Below are 19,928 nucleotides of genomic sequence, written 5' to 3' on the forward strand. Positions count from 1 at the left end.
CTAAGGAAGAAATCGGGGATGACAATTACTTGCAAGAGGGAGGTAAAGAGGCAAGAAGTGTAGTTTTGTGAAAGAGGCATGAAATCAAAACTAAGTAAGCAATGAGTGTAGTATTTGCTCTCCTTAATCAAACTCTGCAGCTTTTTCTCACAACTGTTGACTAATCCTAATGGCTCGTTTTTCACTTTAAGATTATCTTCAGAATTTGCATCACGAGAAACATGTAAGCTGCCTAAAAACAACTCTTTGACTCGACAAGTGATGTCTCTCTCCCTGATGACAGAACAGCTGTCCAAAACATCACCCTGTCTGATTGCTTTATTAACTAGATTAGTGTTCTTTAAATACATTTGTGACATTATTGGAACTTGGGTGGAGAGCAGATCAAAAGACAGCAGGTGTATGCACTAATTGAGGGTTCAAAGAGGGAAAATAGAAACATTTTTGCATGTGGACAGGTACATACTAGAAAAATGTAAGATCAGGTACGGCAGAAGTGAGGTATGTCGGTAGTGCTGCAACTTCTGAGGGGAGACGATAACAGCCAAGATTATGCTAGTATTTCTATTTCTGTATGTCTTATTGCTCACACAACAGTTTACCCACTGTTTTTCAATGCGTGCCAAGCACCATAGATCGCGTTACATTTGTTAACCACTCACCCCTCCACCTCTGCCACCTTCTCTTCTTCCAGAACATAAAGAAGAAAGAAGGGTCTTCCAAGGCTCGTCCTTCTGGGATTGGGGCAGTTGGTTTGCTCCCGCCACCTCCAGGATGCAAGATTGGCCCCCCTCCACCATCACAGCCATCCACAGCAATTGCCAACCATGTGACCCCACCACCCCTGCAGACATCGAACGATGATGGAGATGCAGGTAACCACATTGTGTTCGGAGCCATATTATGCTAGGAAGCAAGCAGTACCCAGACATGAGCAACCCTCTTGGCATTCCATCATCCCTTCTCTGTTCCCAGAAGCCCCAAAACATAGTCCTCCTGGACCCACAGCAGCAATTGGGAATATCTGTTGTTATTCCTGTGCTTGCATCAAGGCTCTGTGCCCACTCAGGCATACCAAAAAATAAACTGACCACACTCCAGCTTCACCCTACATGCTCCCAAAAGCTCCTGTACACTTGTGATATTCTGGAATCGATATTGCCATTCTGTCAGGGTCCCACTCAGTCTCCTTCTTGTTCCCCTTACACTCCAAGGTTTCTTTTGCATTTTCATCTGCTTTCCGACAAAGATCAAAACTGTATTATCTGTAGCCCCTTATGACAGTCCATCCTACAGTTCCTGCCACCGCTTTGACAACCTAAGGTTCTTCCCATGCGGTCAACATCCACCACAGCGCTTTGTCCTTTCTAGACTCCGGACAGTCCTTCCTGCTCCTTGATCTCTCCTACACCTCAGTAAGAGTTATGACAGTCCATGCTCCCGAATGAACTCGCAGCAGCCTTTGTCACGCTCTGAGTGTCTGTCCCTAAGCTGGAAGGAGGCAGTACAAATATTACTTGATGCCTGAGATGCTAAGCATTCGAACAAATCGCAAGTATGCCAACCTCCAAAGCACGTTTAGTGTTGAATGTCTCAGGATCGTTATTAATTGTGCCTGTCTTCCTTTCTCAATCACTGACAAAATGGGTAGCCAGCATGGAATAGAGATTAGTTTAAAAGTAAACGAAACAAAGTGAAGTAAAAGGTGAGATTTAATTGAAAAAGTAGACCAATAAAGTGGTTTGGGTGTAACTTCCTTTGAGAAACAGAGAGGGCATTAGAAGTTCCTATGTGGTTGTCAAGCTGGAGATTGTGCAAGTCTGTACCTCTGAGTAAGCATGTCAGGTTGTCTAAAGGGTATTAGAATAATGGATGGAGCAGTACACCTATTGATTGGAGATAGTCGAAATTGAGACTTAGCACGATCCTCAGGACATTGCATTTAAAAGATAAGACCATGTAGGTGTTGACAGGGACTGGAGTGGGCAAAATGGGATAACAAACCCTCTACTTCATGAAAATCTGTAATTTAATTACTGTGGTTGTATTTTATATCTTATATAGCTTCAAATGTAGGCTACCAACGCAATCTCTTGGATAGGTTTGCAGAAGGCCTGAAATTATTTAATATCGGAGTCTGAAGGAAGTTCCATGACTTTGTCCCTTTTGAATCTTCCTCTGTAGAACCTCTAGTGAATTTTGCAGAATTTAGTTGAGGGCTTTAGTGAAAAGATAGACAGATGTCATACTAAGTTGAATTTTATTTGGCAACTGGTATCAAATATAGGGCTGCCAAGACAGGATTTGGAAATCGTCCCCATAGTAACACCAAAAGAGAATTAGGGGGGGGGATTTCAGTTGAAAAGAAGGCTATACTTTGGAGTGTGCTGGAAAAGAGGGAGAAGTAAGCCAAGCAGCTTTGTTGAACTTCGGCTGCCTGGAAGTGGGAGCGAAGATGTTGCGATCCACGCTTTTGGGCGCAGTTTGTAAGTCCAGGGAGATGAGTTTCCCCAGCTCCTTTTTTATTTTCAAGTATACATATGTGGTAAATATTTCTCCTTTACCGGGACTGAATTTGATACAGAAACATAATAAAATAGCTCAGTAAAATGAGAGGCAGAATCCGTGGTATTAGAGGTTCGGAATGGGCTTTATTCCATTAACTCGATTATAATCGGTTGCTCCCAATGTTCCGTCACCACGAAGGTTCAGGAAGTGAAGCACACACATTATTGACATGAAATGGCTTTTATAATACATACATTACAATGAAGCAAATGCAATAGGCGTAACAATTGATAAGGAAAATGACGAATTGTCTACGTAACCGAAAATGGGTGGAACTAGGAGAAAAAAGGAACATAATTGGTTACGAGATCATATATAGGTGGATCTATAAGATAATACTTGGCATAGATGCGCGCGCAGCAGCATGACGTGTAATTGACGTGTAACTAGGGGGTGAAGGGGACTTGACATTTAGCTCTACATGTGGAGACGAGAAGTCTGAGGGGTCAAGTCAACCTAATCCCAAATCATATCTAACATCCTATGTTTAAAGAACTGTGTTATCCATAAAGAAGGACTCTCGGACAGAATCTATTCTATACTGACTGTGTGTGCGTGTACAAGCGTCTAAGTGTCTACACTAAATGTGAGGGCAGGAATCTTCCATAGTAACAGGGCTATGAATTACTTGCATTAAGACAGAGAAGCCGGGCCCTTTGCTTGGTAGCTGGAAGAATGTTTACTTAAACTACTAGGCAGGAATGCATCGGCTGAGGGGGAAGCAGATAACTCGAAGGTGAAATACAGTTCTTGGCAGAGAATAGGCTGATGTCAGGCTTCGTGAGCCGCGCAGAGAATGAGACAGAGTTCATGGTCACAGATGCAGGCTCAGACTGGAGCTTTCAGAGGCAGAAGGCAAGAGGAGTTTTGATGACAGAATCAGGGCCTACTTGCCTGGACTGTAAAATGGCATAAGTGAGCCATACAAAGCCGGTGGCCTTTTGTACTTAGGAATGGAATATCCGGCCTATTCATGGCGGATCTGACAGAGGACATGTTGACGGTGGACGCACATGTATTTGCGTCTTCATAACTGGAACTGGAGGGAACATACATGTACTTGTGACATGTACATAGAACCGTTGGGGTCCAAGATAGGGGACATAACTGACCAGAAAAATCCATATTTCCACATTCCCTCCTTGTCCCCTACTTGCCCGTTAAGAGATATCAATCTTCATTAATCCATTGATCTGTTCATATAGCATCATTTGTTCTTCTTTCTTCTTCCGGGATCTTGAATGAAATCTTGGTGGTGGAATACACGATGTGGCACACAGACCACAAATCGCTGGTCCATATTGTAGACATAGACAGCAACTGAATAGTATGAGAAGGCCAATACCTAGGAAGGACAGAACTCTCCATCCCCAGGCTGATATCACATTCCAAAACCAACTGGACCAAGTCCAAGTGCCTGGGTTCTGGTGTATCTGGCTTACAATCTTGTGAAGGCGAGTTATGGCTTTATATACTGATGGCGAATTTTCTGGTATGAATACGCAGCAGCTTGATCCGATGACCCTACAAGCTCCGCCTCTATCAGCCAGGATGACGTCAAGGACAAGACGATTTTGAAGCACAACAATCCGCATAGCAGACTGCTCTTCTGTTAAATTGCCTAAGGCGGAAATAGTTTCATTCACTACTGCTTCAAGGGTTCTAGTTAATCTACGTATCAGCTTACTATTGGTAACGGTACCTATATAGGGAAAGATGCCTTTATTGAAATCTACATACTTGTCCCATGCTGTCTCAGTATAATCGACAATTGGGAGATCTCTCCGCTCTCTATGGTGTACTAAATGAATATTTCTATAATAATCAGGAGGAGCTAGGAAAACAGGTGGCAAAAGGAATGCGATATAGCAGGTACCATCCCAATCTAAAGGTAGACGCATATATGCAGTCTGACCACATATAAAGTAGGAGTGGCGATAAGCTCTGAATGAAGATTTGCCTTGATCACTGAATTCTACTGTAGTAGTGCACTTACTATGGCCCATATGTATGGAACCAACCTTTCTTACACACAATTCACCTTTTGCTGGGAATACTGACATGGTGGGTAAGACTAGTTCAACTTCGGATACAACATTTAGAATCATGAGATTAGGTGTAAAATTACCTAATCCATATACTTCATTTTCTAGATCAGTTCCTGTTCTTTTGGGGCGACCCTCCTTGTCAGGATAACAGACTTTGAGTAAAACTAGGTTCAGGTTTCCCCATACCCACTGATCCTGGTAAACTGCGGTCTCTGAGTCTATGGAATTCATTAAACTAAACCATGCCCCACAGGAGCCATTACGTGTAAATGGATGTGGAAAGAAAGGCAAGACTCCTTCATAATTCTGATAGGGAGGGAGTCGGCCGCACACCCAACAATTAGTTGCATTACTAGTCTGATGGGAATGGTGTAACATACTAATGAAAGTGTTATTGCGCAGCGCAAGTCTATAGGACAATTCATGCGGTGGTAAGTCACTAAAAGAATGTTCTGCAATAACATTGTGAACATTTCTGGCAATAGGGTAATATATGTGCAACAACATACTGGTAATAATTATTAAAAGACTTAAGGAAAACAAAATTAATAATGTCCCTATACAATGGCTACGCAGTGATTTACAATACGCCTGTTGTTTCATCGTTTTTCGCGACTGTTCATGATTCAGGTCTAGAGGATACATGTCAGAGACAGATTCAACCGCTTCACCTAGGAGAGGACTTAAACAATCAAACCGTCTGACGTCCTCGGCCTCAACTTAACTTTGTAGAGTTCACTTTCAGTTTTTTCCACCAAAGGAAGTTTTGAATCAGTCTGTGAGGGAGTGCAGGGCACAATGTCTATATCCGAGTATTGTCCATGAAATTTCTTGATATGACTTGAATGAATCCAACCCTTGCGGCCCTCGATCTTCACGGCTGTTCTTGTGGTCAGCAGAACCAACTTGGGTGTCTTCCACCTGGGGAAGACACCCAAGTTGGGGTTTCACCTCAGTGTTGTCGGGAAATGCTGCAGCAACCTGTGAACGACAAGATTGTAGTGCAGACATCAAGGAAGCCAAGTAATCTGTCAGCATATTACAGTCAATATCAGTTATTTTGCGTGGTATAGGCGTCCCCCACATATTTGGTGGTCTACCGAAGATCACCTCATACGGGGATAGCCCTGTTCTAGAGTGTGCTACCATTCTCATGTAAAAAAGTGCAACTGGTAATGCTACTATCCAGTCGACCCCTTTCTCTCTGCATATTTTGGACAGTCTGATTTTCAGTATCTGATTATGTCTTTCTACGAGACCTGCTGCCTCGGGGTGTCGGACACAGTGGAATTTCCACTGATATCCTAGCAGAAGTGAAACATGTTTCATTAATTCGGATGAGAACGGCTGGCCGTTATCTGAGTAGACAACACGTGGTAAACCGTAGCGTGGGAAGAATTCTCGAACTAACTGTTTGGCAGTAGTCGGGGCAGTGTAATCTGAAACCGGGTATGCCTCCGTCCAACGGGACAGAGCGCAGACAACTACGAGAACATATTTGAATCCTCGACATCGTTCCATCTGGATATAATCCATCTGGAGGACTTCAAAAGGGTGATCAGGAGGATGAAATCCACCCTGTTCTACGGGAACACTTTTTCCTGGGTTGAACTGGCAACAGATCATACAGGTACGGACTTTTTGTTTGGCTGCTGCTCGTAAATGTTTATTGAACCAAATGTGTTGAATGCTGTCTAGCATAGCTTTTTCTCCTAGATGTGCTGGACTATGGATAGTGTTAATAATGACTTGGACCATTGAATCAGGAAGGAACCATACAGACTTTTCTTTCATCATCCATCCTTGGTCTGTTTGGATCCCTCCTAATTCAGTCCATTTCTTTATTTCGTCTGGTGTAGCATGTGTCTGTATGTCAATTACGTCAAGAGTAGGATCTTTAACTGTCATACAATGTGTCGGCATCGGGACTATTGTCTTTGTCATGTCGGATGTTTGGGTTTGAGCAGTCTGTTTAGCTGTTCTGTCGGCTAAATCATTGCCTTGAGAAATGATATCAGTAACTTTCGTATGAGCTTTACATTTCATAATTGATATTGCAGTAGGTAGATGTATTGCATCTAATAAGGCATGAATGAGGGGTCCGTGCTGAATGTGGGCACCGTGGGAAGTTAAATAACCTCTCTCTCGCCACAGCACGCCGAAGTCATGTACGACTCCGAATGCATAACGTGAATCAGTGTATATGTTGACTTTTTTACTTGTGGCTTGAATACAGGCTTGTGTCAGAGCGACAAGCTCTGCGGCTTGAGCTGACAAAGTATTTATACGATTAGTTTCAATGACTTCAGTATCTGTTGTGACTGCATAAGCAGCCACTAACTCTCCTGTACTTGTTCTCATACATGAACCATCTACATACAATGTCAGGTCTGGATCTGACAATGGAACATCTGTCAAGTCTTGTCTAGGTTTCGTCGTTATAGTAATTACTTCAATACAGTCATGAGCTAGTGGGTCTGTTCCGGTTACTGGCAAAAGTGTGGCAGGATTCAATGTGTTACAGCGTCTGATTTCTATATGTGGCTGAAACAATGTAAGTTCATACCCTGTAAGTCGTGCTATAGTCAAGTGTTGTGTTTGCGTTCTATTCACAAGGACTTCTACTGTGTGTGGTACTTGAACTGTCAATGGATGTCCTAACACTATGGCATCGCTTTGTCTTATTGCTAAAGCTGTCGCTGCTACTGATTTCAGGCATGCAGGCAAAGCCTGAGCTACGGGATCTAATGTACTAGAAAAATAAGCACATGGTTTGTGTGCTCCTGCTTGTTCCTGTGTGAGTACTGACAAAGCAGTACCTCCGCGTTCTGTAACAAAGAGTGTAAACTGTTTGCTGTAACATGGCGTTGCTAAAACAGGTGCTTGACATAAAGCTTTCTTTAGGTTTACAAAAGCTTGTGTATGTTCCTGAGTCCAAGGGAGAACAGTCGATGTGGCTGCCTCCTGTGTTGTCAACTGAATGAGTGGTTTTGCTAGAAAGGCATATTGCGGGATCCACTGTCTACAGTATGAAGTGAGGCCTATGAAAGCCCGCACCTCCTTTTGTGTCTTGGGCATTGGCATGTTAGCTATTAACTGAATGCGGTCTGGTGTAAGCTGCCTTCCCTCCTTGGACAGCGAGTGTCCAAGATAAATAACTCGCTGGACACAGAATTGCAGCTTAGAAGGGGACACCTTGTGCCCCTTTTCGGCTAGAAATTGTAAAACTGTCAGTGATGCTTTTTCACATTCAGGTTCGCTTCGGGCGGTGATCAGCAGATCATCGACGTATTGAAGCAGAGCCGTGTTAACTGGCATGTGTAAACTGTCAAGTTCTCGTTTCAGTGCTTGGCTATAGATGCTGGGGCTTTCTGTAAATCCTTGAGGTGCGCGTGAGAATTTAAAGCTACGTCCATTTAAACTAAATCCGAATAAATATTGGCTTTCCGGATCTATTGGGACGCTGAAAAAAGCATTCTTGAGATCGATTACAGTAAAGAATGTCGCTTCGGAATCAATAGCTGTCAGTAATGACGAGATATCTGGGACCACAGGGAATTGTGGCACAATGCATTTGTTTAACTCGCGCAGATCAATAACCAATCGATATACTGGCGGGGCCTTAGGATCTGTTCGTTTAAGAATCGGTATTATTGGTGAATTACATACATTGGAGTCTGTTTCTACAACTACTCCTTGGGTAATGAGCTCGTCAATGATTTGTAGTAAAGCCATTACAGCATCTGGGGGTAACTTGTATTGTCGCATTCGTGGTAGCACCACTCCTGCCTTTAATGTGACTCGATATGGTGTAATATTCATGCAACCAACATTAGTAGGGCCTTGTGCCCATAGACGTGTCGGTAAAGTCTGTAATCGGGGATCCATGTCTCTAGATACATAGTGACCTTTAAAATCACGTAAAAACAATCTTACTCCTTCCGGAGAACAACATATTATAGCTCCTAGAGCCTTTAACGTTTTTATTCCTAACAGGTTTTCTGGACATGATTTAGTAAGCAATAAATCTGTAGTTCGGGTCAAAGGTCCTATCGTAAGTGGAAGAGGCTGTGACACTTCATTAACAATGGGCTTTCCTGAAAAACCCAGGGAAACATTCTGTGAGCCTGAGAGGGGTGCCCCTGGAACTTCACTACGTTTTATTGTTGTTCGACTTGCCCCTGTATCGAGTAAAAATGTTCTATCTTGACCTAATAATTCACTGTGTACATAAGGTCCTTCTTGATCTACTGGTATCTCGATAAGGGGTAAGTCAACTTCCCTCTCTAGGCTAGTTCATGCGTAACGCTGGTACTCAGGATATTCATACTGTGCGGTCTGATACATTTGTCGTGTTGTTGTCTGTGTGGCAGTAACAGGCAACGGTGGTGCAGCTGGCACAAACTGTATTGGCTGTTGTGCGGCTGGCATGGCCTGGGCATGCTGCAAAGCTCCTTGTTCATTCTGATCTTGTCTGAGTGGCCGTGATCTTTCTTGTGTTTTACCTATGCTGATATTATGTTTTAAAACTGGACAATCGTGTACATAATGACCTGGCTTTTTGCAATAATTGCATGTCCCTTTTACAGGTCCTGCTGAATCGGAATGTGTCATACCCTTTTTATGTCCTTCAGCTGGAACTGTCTGGGAAACTAACATTTTCATTTTCGTGTCTTTCATGCGTCTGTGTTCATGTTCTTGTTCTTCTCTAATTCTATTGTGATGGTACTGTAACATTTGTAACATTTGTGATGGAGTGTTACCTTGCCAGGTACTCTCGAACTTTAATACTCTATTCTTTACTGGGGGCAGAGCATTCTCAACTAATTTTGTTACAAACAGATGTGGGTATGATTCGCTACTTGCTTTTATGCCACTATTTATACCAAAACATTTTTCAAATCGGGCATAGTAATCACTAGTGTCCTCATCTTGCTTCTGTTTACAGGCTGAAATTGTACCCCAGTCTTCCTTTTTCGTAGTTAATAAACGCGGCAGTACCTGTACTAGTAATCCTGGTAATGCCTTAGTTTTGTCCCCAAGTCCTGCTCCTGCAGTTCGGGCCCTTTCTTCTGCTTCTAATACTGACCATTCTATCTTTTGGTCTCCTACCTCCCACTCTTTTTCCTTGAGTTTCTCATAAATGCCAGCAGGCATCAATACCTTTAATATTGTCATAATGTCGGGGTAGGTATACTCTCCCATGAGTAACATGTCTTTAATTTCTCGGTGAAAACCCGCTGGGTCTTTGTCATGACTGGGTACCACTTTCTTCATTTGTAACAATTCTATTTTCGATATGGGCGTATATACAAATACGCGTCTAAACTGATTGTCCTCGCCTTTTATTGGGTGCACTTCTTGTAAGGGATTCTGTCTATCTATGTGATACGTGGTTCTTTCCTTGACGGGCAATGGAACATGTTCTGAACATACAAAAAGAATATATTGCTTTCTTGATTCTAGAATTTCTTTAATTAATTTAGTACCTGCACCTCTCCATCTATTCGTGAGTAATTCAGTCAACATGTCGGGTAAGGGACCAGGATCTGAATGCTGACTTCGATATAGTATTAATGAGTTGTTGAATCATATAAATCCCAGCTAACCTCTGTTCATCTGGGGTAAGATTCAAGAATGTACGTACTACTGTATCATCACTATATTTTCCGGGACTGTCCACCCAATGGACAGCTGCCCTGGCTAAATCTTGTCCATCCATAGAATCGAGGAAATGATAACCCCTTCGTTCTCGGAGTAATTTGTCAGCTGTTTGGAACGAATGCTCACTAGACCTTATATGGACTATGGGTGTTGGGAAACTCCTGTTATTGTCTGGACATATCGGGCGTATCGGGTCATTAAGACATCTCGTACTATTACAAGATCTTCTTTTACCTACATAGGCTATAGTTTCTGACTGTCCTGTGGGCGGTCCTGACCCTTCTTCCTCGCTTTGTTCGAACTCGTCTACCTCTGATCTCTCTTCGTGTAGTCGTTCTATTTCTCTACGGATCTTTCGGCACATGGCTATTATACAATTTTGTTTATCATGTCTCCCTTCTGATATATTCTGGCTCCATCTTGTAAGAATTTGCATTGCTTCCGGGTCTACCCCCGGTCGGTCTTGATTTCTGATCACACAGTTTATGAGGAAACGTAACAGTTCCCCCTGTATCTCTACCTTCTGGTATTCCATAGCTCTGTTAATACATCCTGGATCTCGCCCTGTGTGGACAAAATGGTATATATTATCTAGATGCGCAGTCATTCCTGGTAACTTCCCTAAATACACTGCGGCTCGTCTGATACGCAATGATGCTAGGGTCATTTCGTCCTCTTTTCCAGGCACAGGGTCATATCTGCAATCTACAAGAAGTTCCTTAAGCGCACGGGCACTAAGGAGTTTGGGTGTACGTGAATGTGCTGATTCTTGAAAAGTGAGTTTATTTATTCTGGGTGGCGTAGAAAAGATATTGGTAGCACCTCCCGTGGCCCCATCTGGGGTGTCGGGTGTGAAAGGATTCGTTGAACGTGATACAGCAACTATAGGTGTGGACACAGCTATAGAAGCAGCTGTAGGAGCGGATGTAGAAACAGATGTGCTTGCCAGAACTTGTGACTCGATTTGTTGCTGTAGGGATACAGGTGCTGGATCTGAGCGTTGAACCTCCCTGGTATGCGGTCTATGCGGGGCGGAATTAGCATACTCGGGAGCCGTGTCATCTAAATATGAGGAAAGAAAAACGTCTTCTGCTGTTCTAGGATGCCCCTTAGGATGTACCTTTATTGGGAACAATGGGGGTGGCAAGTCTTTCGGTATTTCTGGGGTAGCCTTAGGTAATCCTTCGGCCAGAAGGGGATACATACCATTCATAAGGGCATTTCTTTGTCTGTCTACTTGTTCTGATTTCACTCGGGTACCTTCCTCAATTAATAGATTTTCTTGAACTTTATTGGAATTCTCTTTACTCTTCTCTTCCTGTCTACGTGCTTTTTCTGTTCGTCTATGTGATTCTTTACGCCATAATTCAATGGCATCTTTCTGTGACTGTCTGACTTTCCTTTTCCATAACTCTTCTTCTACTTTCATGATGCACTCTGCATCCCAGGTTCCCGCTGTGGGCCACCTCTGACTTTCTGGTAATCCCTTGGTGTAGTCTACCCATAAATCAAGAAATAATATAGCGTCTAAGCCATGTTTATGATACATGAAGTGCCCTGGAGTGTCCCTAGGAGGAATAGGAACGGCTTCTTCGAGAGCCCCTTTTCTAGTAGTGATCTGTCTTAATTTCGAAAAGAGCGGCATATTGAGAACTGACCTTATACTTGATTTTGACCACTGACCTGATACTTGATTTTGAACAGACTTAATACAATAAACACGATAATAAACAGTCATTCATACCACAATATACAGAACGTATTAAAACATATTTAAACATTAAACATTAAACCTTAACTAAAACAATGATGATCGTCTGCATAACTAATCACCAAGCTTAATTCTCGACAGTAACTAGACAATAACTAGACACTTCGGAATACTTCGGAATACTTGATATACTGCTAAACAGTACAGATACACTGCTAAAACAGTGCAGACCGGATTTTGTGTACCCAAACCCGTCTTGACCGGCACAACCTATGTGCACGTCAGAAATGCCTCCCCAGCAATGGTACTCACCGGGTAGCTTCGGAAACGGAAGGCCTCAGTAACTTGAACTTGACTCGGACTGGACTCGACTCGTCGGACACTGGGCTTGACTTCGGACTGGTGGGTCTCTGTATACCTCGGATCTTGCTCTCTCAGCTAGGCTCTGGTCGGGATACTTCGCACTTCTCACCGCCTCGTCTGGGTGTTGATCGCAGTCTCAGTCGCCCCCGCTTGACCGGAGGGAGATACAGGAAATCCTGCTGGTACGCGTTATTGTCCGTCCAGCTGTGGCAGGAGACCGGGCCTGCAACTCACCGCCGGCGCGTGAGATGAGAAAGTGTCCCTATTCGGGCGCCATTCATGTGGTAAATATTTCTCCTTTACCGGGACTGAATTTGATACAGAAACATAATAAAATAGCTCAGTAAAATGAGAGGCAGAATCCGTGGTATTAGAGGTTCGGAATGGGCTTTATTCCATTAACTCGATTATAATCGGTTGCTCCCAATGTTCCGTCACCACGAAGGTTCAGGAAGTGAAGCACACACATTATTGACATGAAATGGCTTTTATAATACATACATTACAATGAAGCAAATGCAATAGGCGTAACAATTGATAAGGAAAATGACGAATTGTCTACGTAACCGAAAATGGGTGGAACTAGGAGAAAAAAGGAACATAATTGGTTACGAGATCATATATAGGTGGATCTATAAGATAATACTTGGCATAGATGCGCGCGCAGCAGCATGACGTGTAATTGACGTGTAACTAGGGGGTGAAGGGGACTTGACATTTAGCTCTACATGTGGAGACGAGAAGTCTGAGGGGTCAAGTCAACCTAATCCCAAATCATATCTAACATCCTATGTTTAAAGAACTGTGTTATCCATAAAGAAGGACTCTCGGACAGAATCTATTCTATACTGACTGTGTGTGCGTGTACAAGCGTCTAAGTGTCTACACTAAATGTGAGGGCAGGAATCTTCCATAGTAACAGGGCTATGAATTACTTGCATTAAGACAGAGAAGCCGGGCCCTTTGCTTGGTAGCTGGAAGAATGTTTACTTAAACTACTAGGCAGGAATGCATCGGCTGAGGGGGAAGCAGATAACTCGAAGGTGAAATACAGTTCTTGGCAGAGAATAGGCTGATGTCAGGCTTCGTGAGCCGCGCAGAGAATGAGACCGAGTTCATGGTCACAGATGCAGGCTCAGACTGGAGCTTTCAGAGGCAGAAGGCAAGAGGAGTTTTGATGACAGAATCAGGGCCTACTTGCCTGGACTGTAAAATGGCATAAGTGAGCCATACAAAGCCGGTGGCCTTTTGTACTTAGGAATGGAATATCCGGCCTATTCATGGCGGATCTGACAGAGGACATGTTGACGGTGGACGCACATGTATTTGCGTCTTCATAACTGGAACTGGAGGGAACATACATGTACTTGTGACATGTACATAGAACCGTTGGGGTCCAAGATAGGGGACATAACTGACCAGAAAAATCCATATTTCCACACATAGATCATCAAGGGCAAAATTAACCATGGCAGTTATTATCTGGGGCCAAAAACCTTCCAGTTTGTTACAAAGAAGATTAGAGTTTGTTGTTAAGATGCACTCTTAAGAGTGTTGTACGCTATGGGAGGTTGAAGATTGGGCAATAGTTTTTTTTTTGTCTGAAGAGTTTACGTTTTTTCAATAAATATTGTGCCTAAAGTGTGTAGGAACAATTCCAGAACTGATGGAGGCATTGCTGAGTAGGATTATGCAGTTAGACTAGAGAGCAGTTAGATCAGTGAAGATGGAGAGTGGGTATGGACTGAGAGGAAATACTTTGTTGTACTATGGGCACAAACCCAAATTCTAGAGTGAAAGTGAGGACCATATATAAAATCTACGAGTGTGTCAGTTTGTTTTCTGTATCCTCTATCATTCTTTTCATACTCCATCTTGCCAGGTATCCTATTGGACCTTGAGGCACCCTTACCAGCATTTACTGTGCCAACAGCAGCACCAGCAGCGGCACCTGCACCTTCAGACCTATGGGGAGACTTCAGTGCGGCAGCGGGCAGGTAATTTGTGGCTCATGCATTGGGATGTGGCTACATTGTCCACTTTGAAACTGGCGTTCTGGTTCTCCAACATGGAATGTTCATTGGCCCTTGTGCTGAATGAAGCAATCTCTTCAAAAAAAAAAAAATTGTATCGTTTGTCTAGATCTTCAGATCTGCGTACCTGCAGGATTTAATAACGAAAACTTGTTAGCCAATGAAAAATCTATTTGGGGTGTGATTAAATCACTGGTCACTGGAAATGAGAGTTTTAAAAATGAAAGTCTAAATAGAATAAGCATAAATGATCCATTTGGATAGCCGAGATTGTAAAGAGACCGCTAGAGGAAGGCCTCTCCTACCTCAGCAAAGTCTGGCCACTCATTGGACTCGTATACAGGGGAGATGTGAAAAATGGAGCGAAAATGGGATCCCACTTTATGCAGTTGTTGCCAAAGCACTGGATTTCTGGGTGTGCATCGTGGACTACACGTTTGCCATTGAATAGCCGCAACATTGATAATATTCTCTAAATCAAGATCCATTATTTAAAGATTACACTCAATCTTTTTTTTTTTTTTTTTTTTTTTTTAAAAACCTTTATTTGTGCATATGAAAAGGACAAATACGGGCCTACAACCATCAGGCCGGCCACAAAACGGTTAAGCACTGAGACACACATTACAACCCCTGTGCGTCAATGGTCAAGATTAGCAACGATTCAGGAGTTATACACTGGAGAGATCCTTGACACCAGGGGAAGGAGAAGTAAAGGTTAATTTTAAGGTTTTCAAAATAATTTTATCGAGGAAAAAGTCAGTAGAGGATAGAACCAAGGAGATTCGAGTCCGCAAGATGGCTTCATCACACGGGAGAGCAGCAGCATCATTAAAACGGCCATAGAAAATCTCAGACAGTGAGGCGATGCAGTTATAGAACAGGATAGTCACATGAGTAAATACGCACCCCTCCAAAGCCGCCCTCACTCAATCCACCCCACACCCGGACCCCGAATCGGAAACAAGTATAGCGCAGAGACATAGAAGAAAGAGGCCCATAGAACCAAAAGGAAAAGGTAATTTACCCCCCCACCCTACACCAATGCGGAGGCTACGGCCTGCCCCCCCCCCGGCATAGTGCCTGTCGCCCAATGAACCCGAAATATAGACAAGAGAGAAAGTAGGAATAGAGTAAAGAAAATAAGAAATCAAAGAAGAAAGCGGGGAGGAGCCCACGTAACCTCGGAGCGCCCGAAACCACCGGCCAACTACGTCTCCACACACTAAGAACCCACTACACCCAAAGGCAGTCGTGTGAAGATAACGTGTGACAACCATATAAATGAAGGCAGAAAAATCGCGACGAGTGCGCACAACGTATGCAGACAGTTCCAGTCCCAATCCAGCCCATCCGTGACACCATGGTGATAGAAATCAATCTAGCCCTGGCCCGATCGCGGGCGTAAGATTAGACTAGCCCCCACATGAAGGCCCCGCAGCCCGTGCAGACAAAGACAATATGGCCGCTTGGGAGAAGATGGAGAAGTAGAGTCACAAAATGGCCGCCGATCATCCATTGAGGTCCCCTTGTGCACCATATAAAATCCAGACCTGGCCTGTAAAGTACAGGAGTTCCACATAAAAGAAGCCGTAGGCCACCGTGAACGGTTCCTCGAGGACGTCAGGTGTCGCTCAGCTGGATACTCTTGCGGACGCGGTGAGGCAGGCAACAACAAAGCAGGCAGCAATGAACGGGGAAACAAAGTGTCCACAATTGAGCAGGAGATCGATTGATCCTGGGTGCCGGGAAAGCCAGATGCAGACACCAGTGTAGCACGGTTATACACAGTCGTTGCGTCCCCGCAAGAGGACAGAAGCACTGGCAGACCCACGTCTTGTTGAGAACAAACGGGGCGCTCACGACCCGCAGCCGACAGTATGGAGTCGAACCGCTCACTCAGCGTTTGCAAGCCAACACACAATTGCAGACGAAGGTCCCGCAGGGCAGCCAGAACGGAGCCGCATGTCAGCGGAAGCTGCGCCCCCACATCGGCAGCAATCCGGGACGGCACTGTGGAGCTGGAGTCTGATAGAGGGAGGGCGAAGCGGGCAGCGGGCGAGACCGGAGCATCGCCCCCCAGCAACGAGCAGGCAATCAACGCCATGTTTTACCGCTGAACGGTACAGTGGCCAGGGGGGGGGGTCGTAACAAGGAGGCAATTCCACGCAGGTCTGCGCCGCAACAGGTGAAAGCCAACAGTCGCTTCCCCTCCCTCGGACTCTCTTTGCAGCCGACTAGGCAATAGAAGAAGGGGGTCCGCAGCCTTCCACAGCGCGGGCCACAGAGCGAAGCAGGCGACCCGCCACACCGGGGCTTACCCTATAACTCCAGCCCGTCAGGTGAAAGGTGAAGGAGGTGTCCGGGCGTCTCTCCCCCGGCTCATCTGGCGACAATCCGTGGTATGAGGCGGGATCGGGGCCGCGGGGCTCAGATTTGCGCCGGGGGTCCAGTGACTGCGGAGCTTCCAGGGGGCCGGCCAAGGCCACAATAGAGCAGGGGTCCAGCGCGGAGAACAAAGGCACCAAGAACTCCGGCATCCGGGCGGGCTCAGACTCCGGGAAAGCGGCGGCGCGGTCAGCGCGTCGTCGCGCACGTTGCACCTCGAAAATCGGCGAGGATAGGAATCAGGATGATAGTCCGAGGCCGAGGGCCGGCGGAGCCGGGCGCTCAAGCGTCTGCTCCGGTCGCCATCTTGGCTCCTCCCCACACTCAATCTTGAAGACTCCATGCTCTTTCTTAAAAAATGTCACTTTGAAACACCTTCTTGCTCACCGGATAAGTCCTTGGGCTCTTCAGCAAGCCTTTTAATGGACTTCTCTGATAGAGGCTTCTAGCGGTAGATTCCTTACTATAGAATATTCTCCAGATGTCAGACTGTATCCGGAAACTTTTGATAAGCAGTACCCCTCCGTGTCATTAGGTGGTGCAGTTCAGCTCAGAGTGCCGCCGCCCGCCCCGCAATCAACGTGCATGGCCCCTATATAGGCACCAACCTAACGTGCTGACATCAGTACTTTTCTTTCTGAGCCAGTCAACACCGATCTGAAGAGAGCTACACCAGTGATTCATTGACCGATTCAGAGCGGTGCCAGTAGAGCAACCTCTACCTTCCCCAGCGCCACCAACACCCAGTGGTGGCACCACCCCATCGTTATTCACGACTGAGGGGCAGACCCCCCCCCCCCCCCCCCGCACCCCCTCCCCCATATCGGAGCCAGCGCCTTATTTCTACAACAGGCCATGATTGGATGATGAGGGATCTCTAGACCCTTATGTTTACTTGACAGAAGATTCTAAGGACATCTGGTATAAGGATCTGGCAGATGCCAGTGCCCGGGCACCTCCCCAGACACTGGCCTAGTCTCCTCCTACCGTGATTATGGAGGAGGCTGTCTCATTTGCTATGGTTGTGCGGAGGGAGGCTGAGGCATAGAATGATTGCCTGCCACCTTCGCCTCACCCCAGTGGACTCACAGCACCCCACCCCGGAGAGCTTGGTGGTCCAAGCCTCCATGTCTAAAAGGAATCCAGGCGCATTCCTTACGGGATAGAGAATCCAAAAGGCTGGATACCTTCTGGAAGTGGCTGTAATCTTCTGCCAGCCTAGCATTGTGATCAGTGAATACAGTATGCCTATTGGGCTGAGATTCCCATACGATCTGGGACTCTGTTGCGCAGGTGCTGCGTATGGTCTCGGAGGAGGCCCTAGCTGTTCTTTCTCAGACAATTGCCAATGGGAGAGATGCAGCTAAGTTCACTGTAAGATGAGGGCCAGTTATCCGGGTATGACTGACTCACTGGGCAGAGCGATTTTCTCATCCGTAGCCCTTAGTTGCCACGCCTGGCTGAGAATCACTGGCTTTTTGTGGGGGATGTCCAAGCTTTGCTCATGGACATGTCCATTGATGGTTCCTGTCTGTTCAGTGAAAAGGTGGACTCCATGCTGGAGCGCTTCAAGGACAGTAGAGTTACGGCTGGGTACTTAGGCCTTTCTATGGCCCTCGCCAAACCCAATCCACCTTCCGCCCCTTTCGTGGTCACAGAAAGGGCTTCCAACGGCATCTCTACACTCCCAGTCAGCATGGTTCACAATCCTTTTGCGGCTGAGGACGCGGTTCCCACAGCCCACATGGGACAGGTAGCCAAAAGTCGAGCAAGTCTACCACTCCTCTGGCAACTGCAGCCTCCAAACCCGTTGAATTTGCCTTTGACAATCATGGGCATCCAGTGGGGGCCACATACGCCATCACCTGCTCACTGGATGTCAACATCAGACCATTGGGTTTTGCAGCTCATCTGAAGGAGCTACTTCTCCCCCTAGTGACCACCCCCTCTCCCATGCCACCCACTTATGACAAGTTGACGGAGGACCAACTCTCCTTACTCAATCAGGATGTGTTTGCTCTCTTGGCCAAGGGAGCTATGTAGCAAGGGTTTTTGCATTAGAAGTGGTTGCTATTCCTGCTACTTTCTGGTGCCCAAGAAAGACCGAGGCCTTCGTCCTATCATAGACCTGCGCCATCTCAACCTCCTTTCTGAAAAAGAAGAAATTAAAGATGCTCTCACAAGTCCTTTTTGCCTTAGATCCAGGAGACTGGATGATAGCATTGAACTTGCAGAAAACCTTTTTCCACAACCCTGTCCTGCCTGCCCACAGATGTTACCTGCGGTTCATTGTCGGCCAAGGGCACTTTCAGTTTGGTGTGCTCCCTTTCTGCCATACCAGAGCCCCTCGGGTGTTCACTAAAGTGATGGTGGTGATTGCAGCTCATCTGTGGAGGTGGAGCGTTCGTCTTTCCCTACCTCGACAATTGGCTTTTGAAGGCAGATTCGCCCCAGACAGTTGTCTTCCACCTCCAGACTACAGCTAACCTTCTGCACTTACTGAGGTTCCCTATTAATGTGCCAAAGTCACCCCTGACTCACTCTCAGTTGCTCCTTTTCATCAGAGCTGTTCTGGAAACAACAGTGCAGTGTTGGGCTTATCCTCCCGAGAAGACCAGGATATTCAGGCTCTGATACTAACGTTTCAGTCTCTATCCTGGATTTTGGTGAGAAAGACCCTGAGGTCGTTGGGCTTCCTGGCTTCTTGTATCCTGCTTGTTGCACATACCCGCTGACCTACACAGTGCAGTGGTGGCTTATGAACCGCCATTGTCGGTGGCAGACCCCTCTTCCTTCCCCAATGTAGTGACAGATGATTCACTCCTGCGCTGGGGCAGTCAACTGGGAGTGGTGGAGATCAGAGTACTCTAGTCTCCGGCAGAGTCCGGACTCCACATCAGTCTGTTAGAGCTTCGGGCGATTTGTTTGGCATTGAAAGCCTTTCTTCCTTCAATCGGGGGAAGGCTTGTACAGGTGTGCACAGACCACACCACTGCCAGGTGATACTTCAACAAACAGGGCGGGGTGGGGTCGTGGACCCTTTGTCAAGAGGCCTTGTGCCTCTGGACATGGCTGGAACACATGGGCATTTCACTAGTGGTTTAACACTTGGCTGGCTCTCTGAACGCCAGAGCGGATAAACTCTGCCATAGA

At 45.7% G+C, this 19,928-nt stretch overlaps 1 protein-coding gene across 2 annotated transcripts in view; it reads left to right on the forward strand.

Annotated features, from left to right (window-relative positions):
* NECAP1 (NECAP endocytosis associated 1) overlaps window positions 1-19,928 on the forward strand; it is a 199,751-nt gene that overhangs the window by 107,796 nt on the left and 72,027 nt on the right. Inside the window, exons 6-7 of one of the 2 annotated variants that reach the window (XM_085619868.1) lie at window positions 695-875; window positions 14,237-14,351. In XM_085619868.1, coding sequence (XP_085475994.1) covers window positions 695-875; window positions 14,237-14,351 — 296 coding nt within the window. The remainder of the gene's footprint in view (window positions 1-694; window positions 876-14,236; window positions 14,352-19,928) is intronic. The other variant, XM_085619869.1, reaches the window with a different exon arrangement.

Source organism: Triturus cristatus, chromosome 7 (assembly GCF_964204655.1).
Source record: "Triturus cristatus chromosome 7, aTriCri1.1, whole genome shotgun sequence".
Lineage (NCBI taxonomy): Eukaryota > Metazoa > Chordata > Amphibia > Caudata > Salamandridae > Triturus > Triturus cristatus.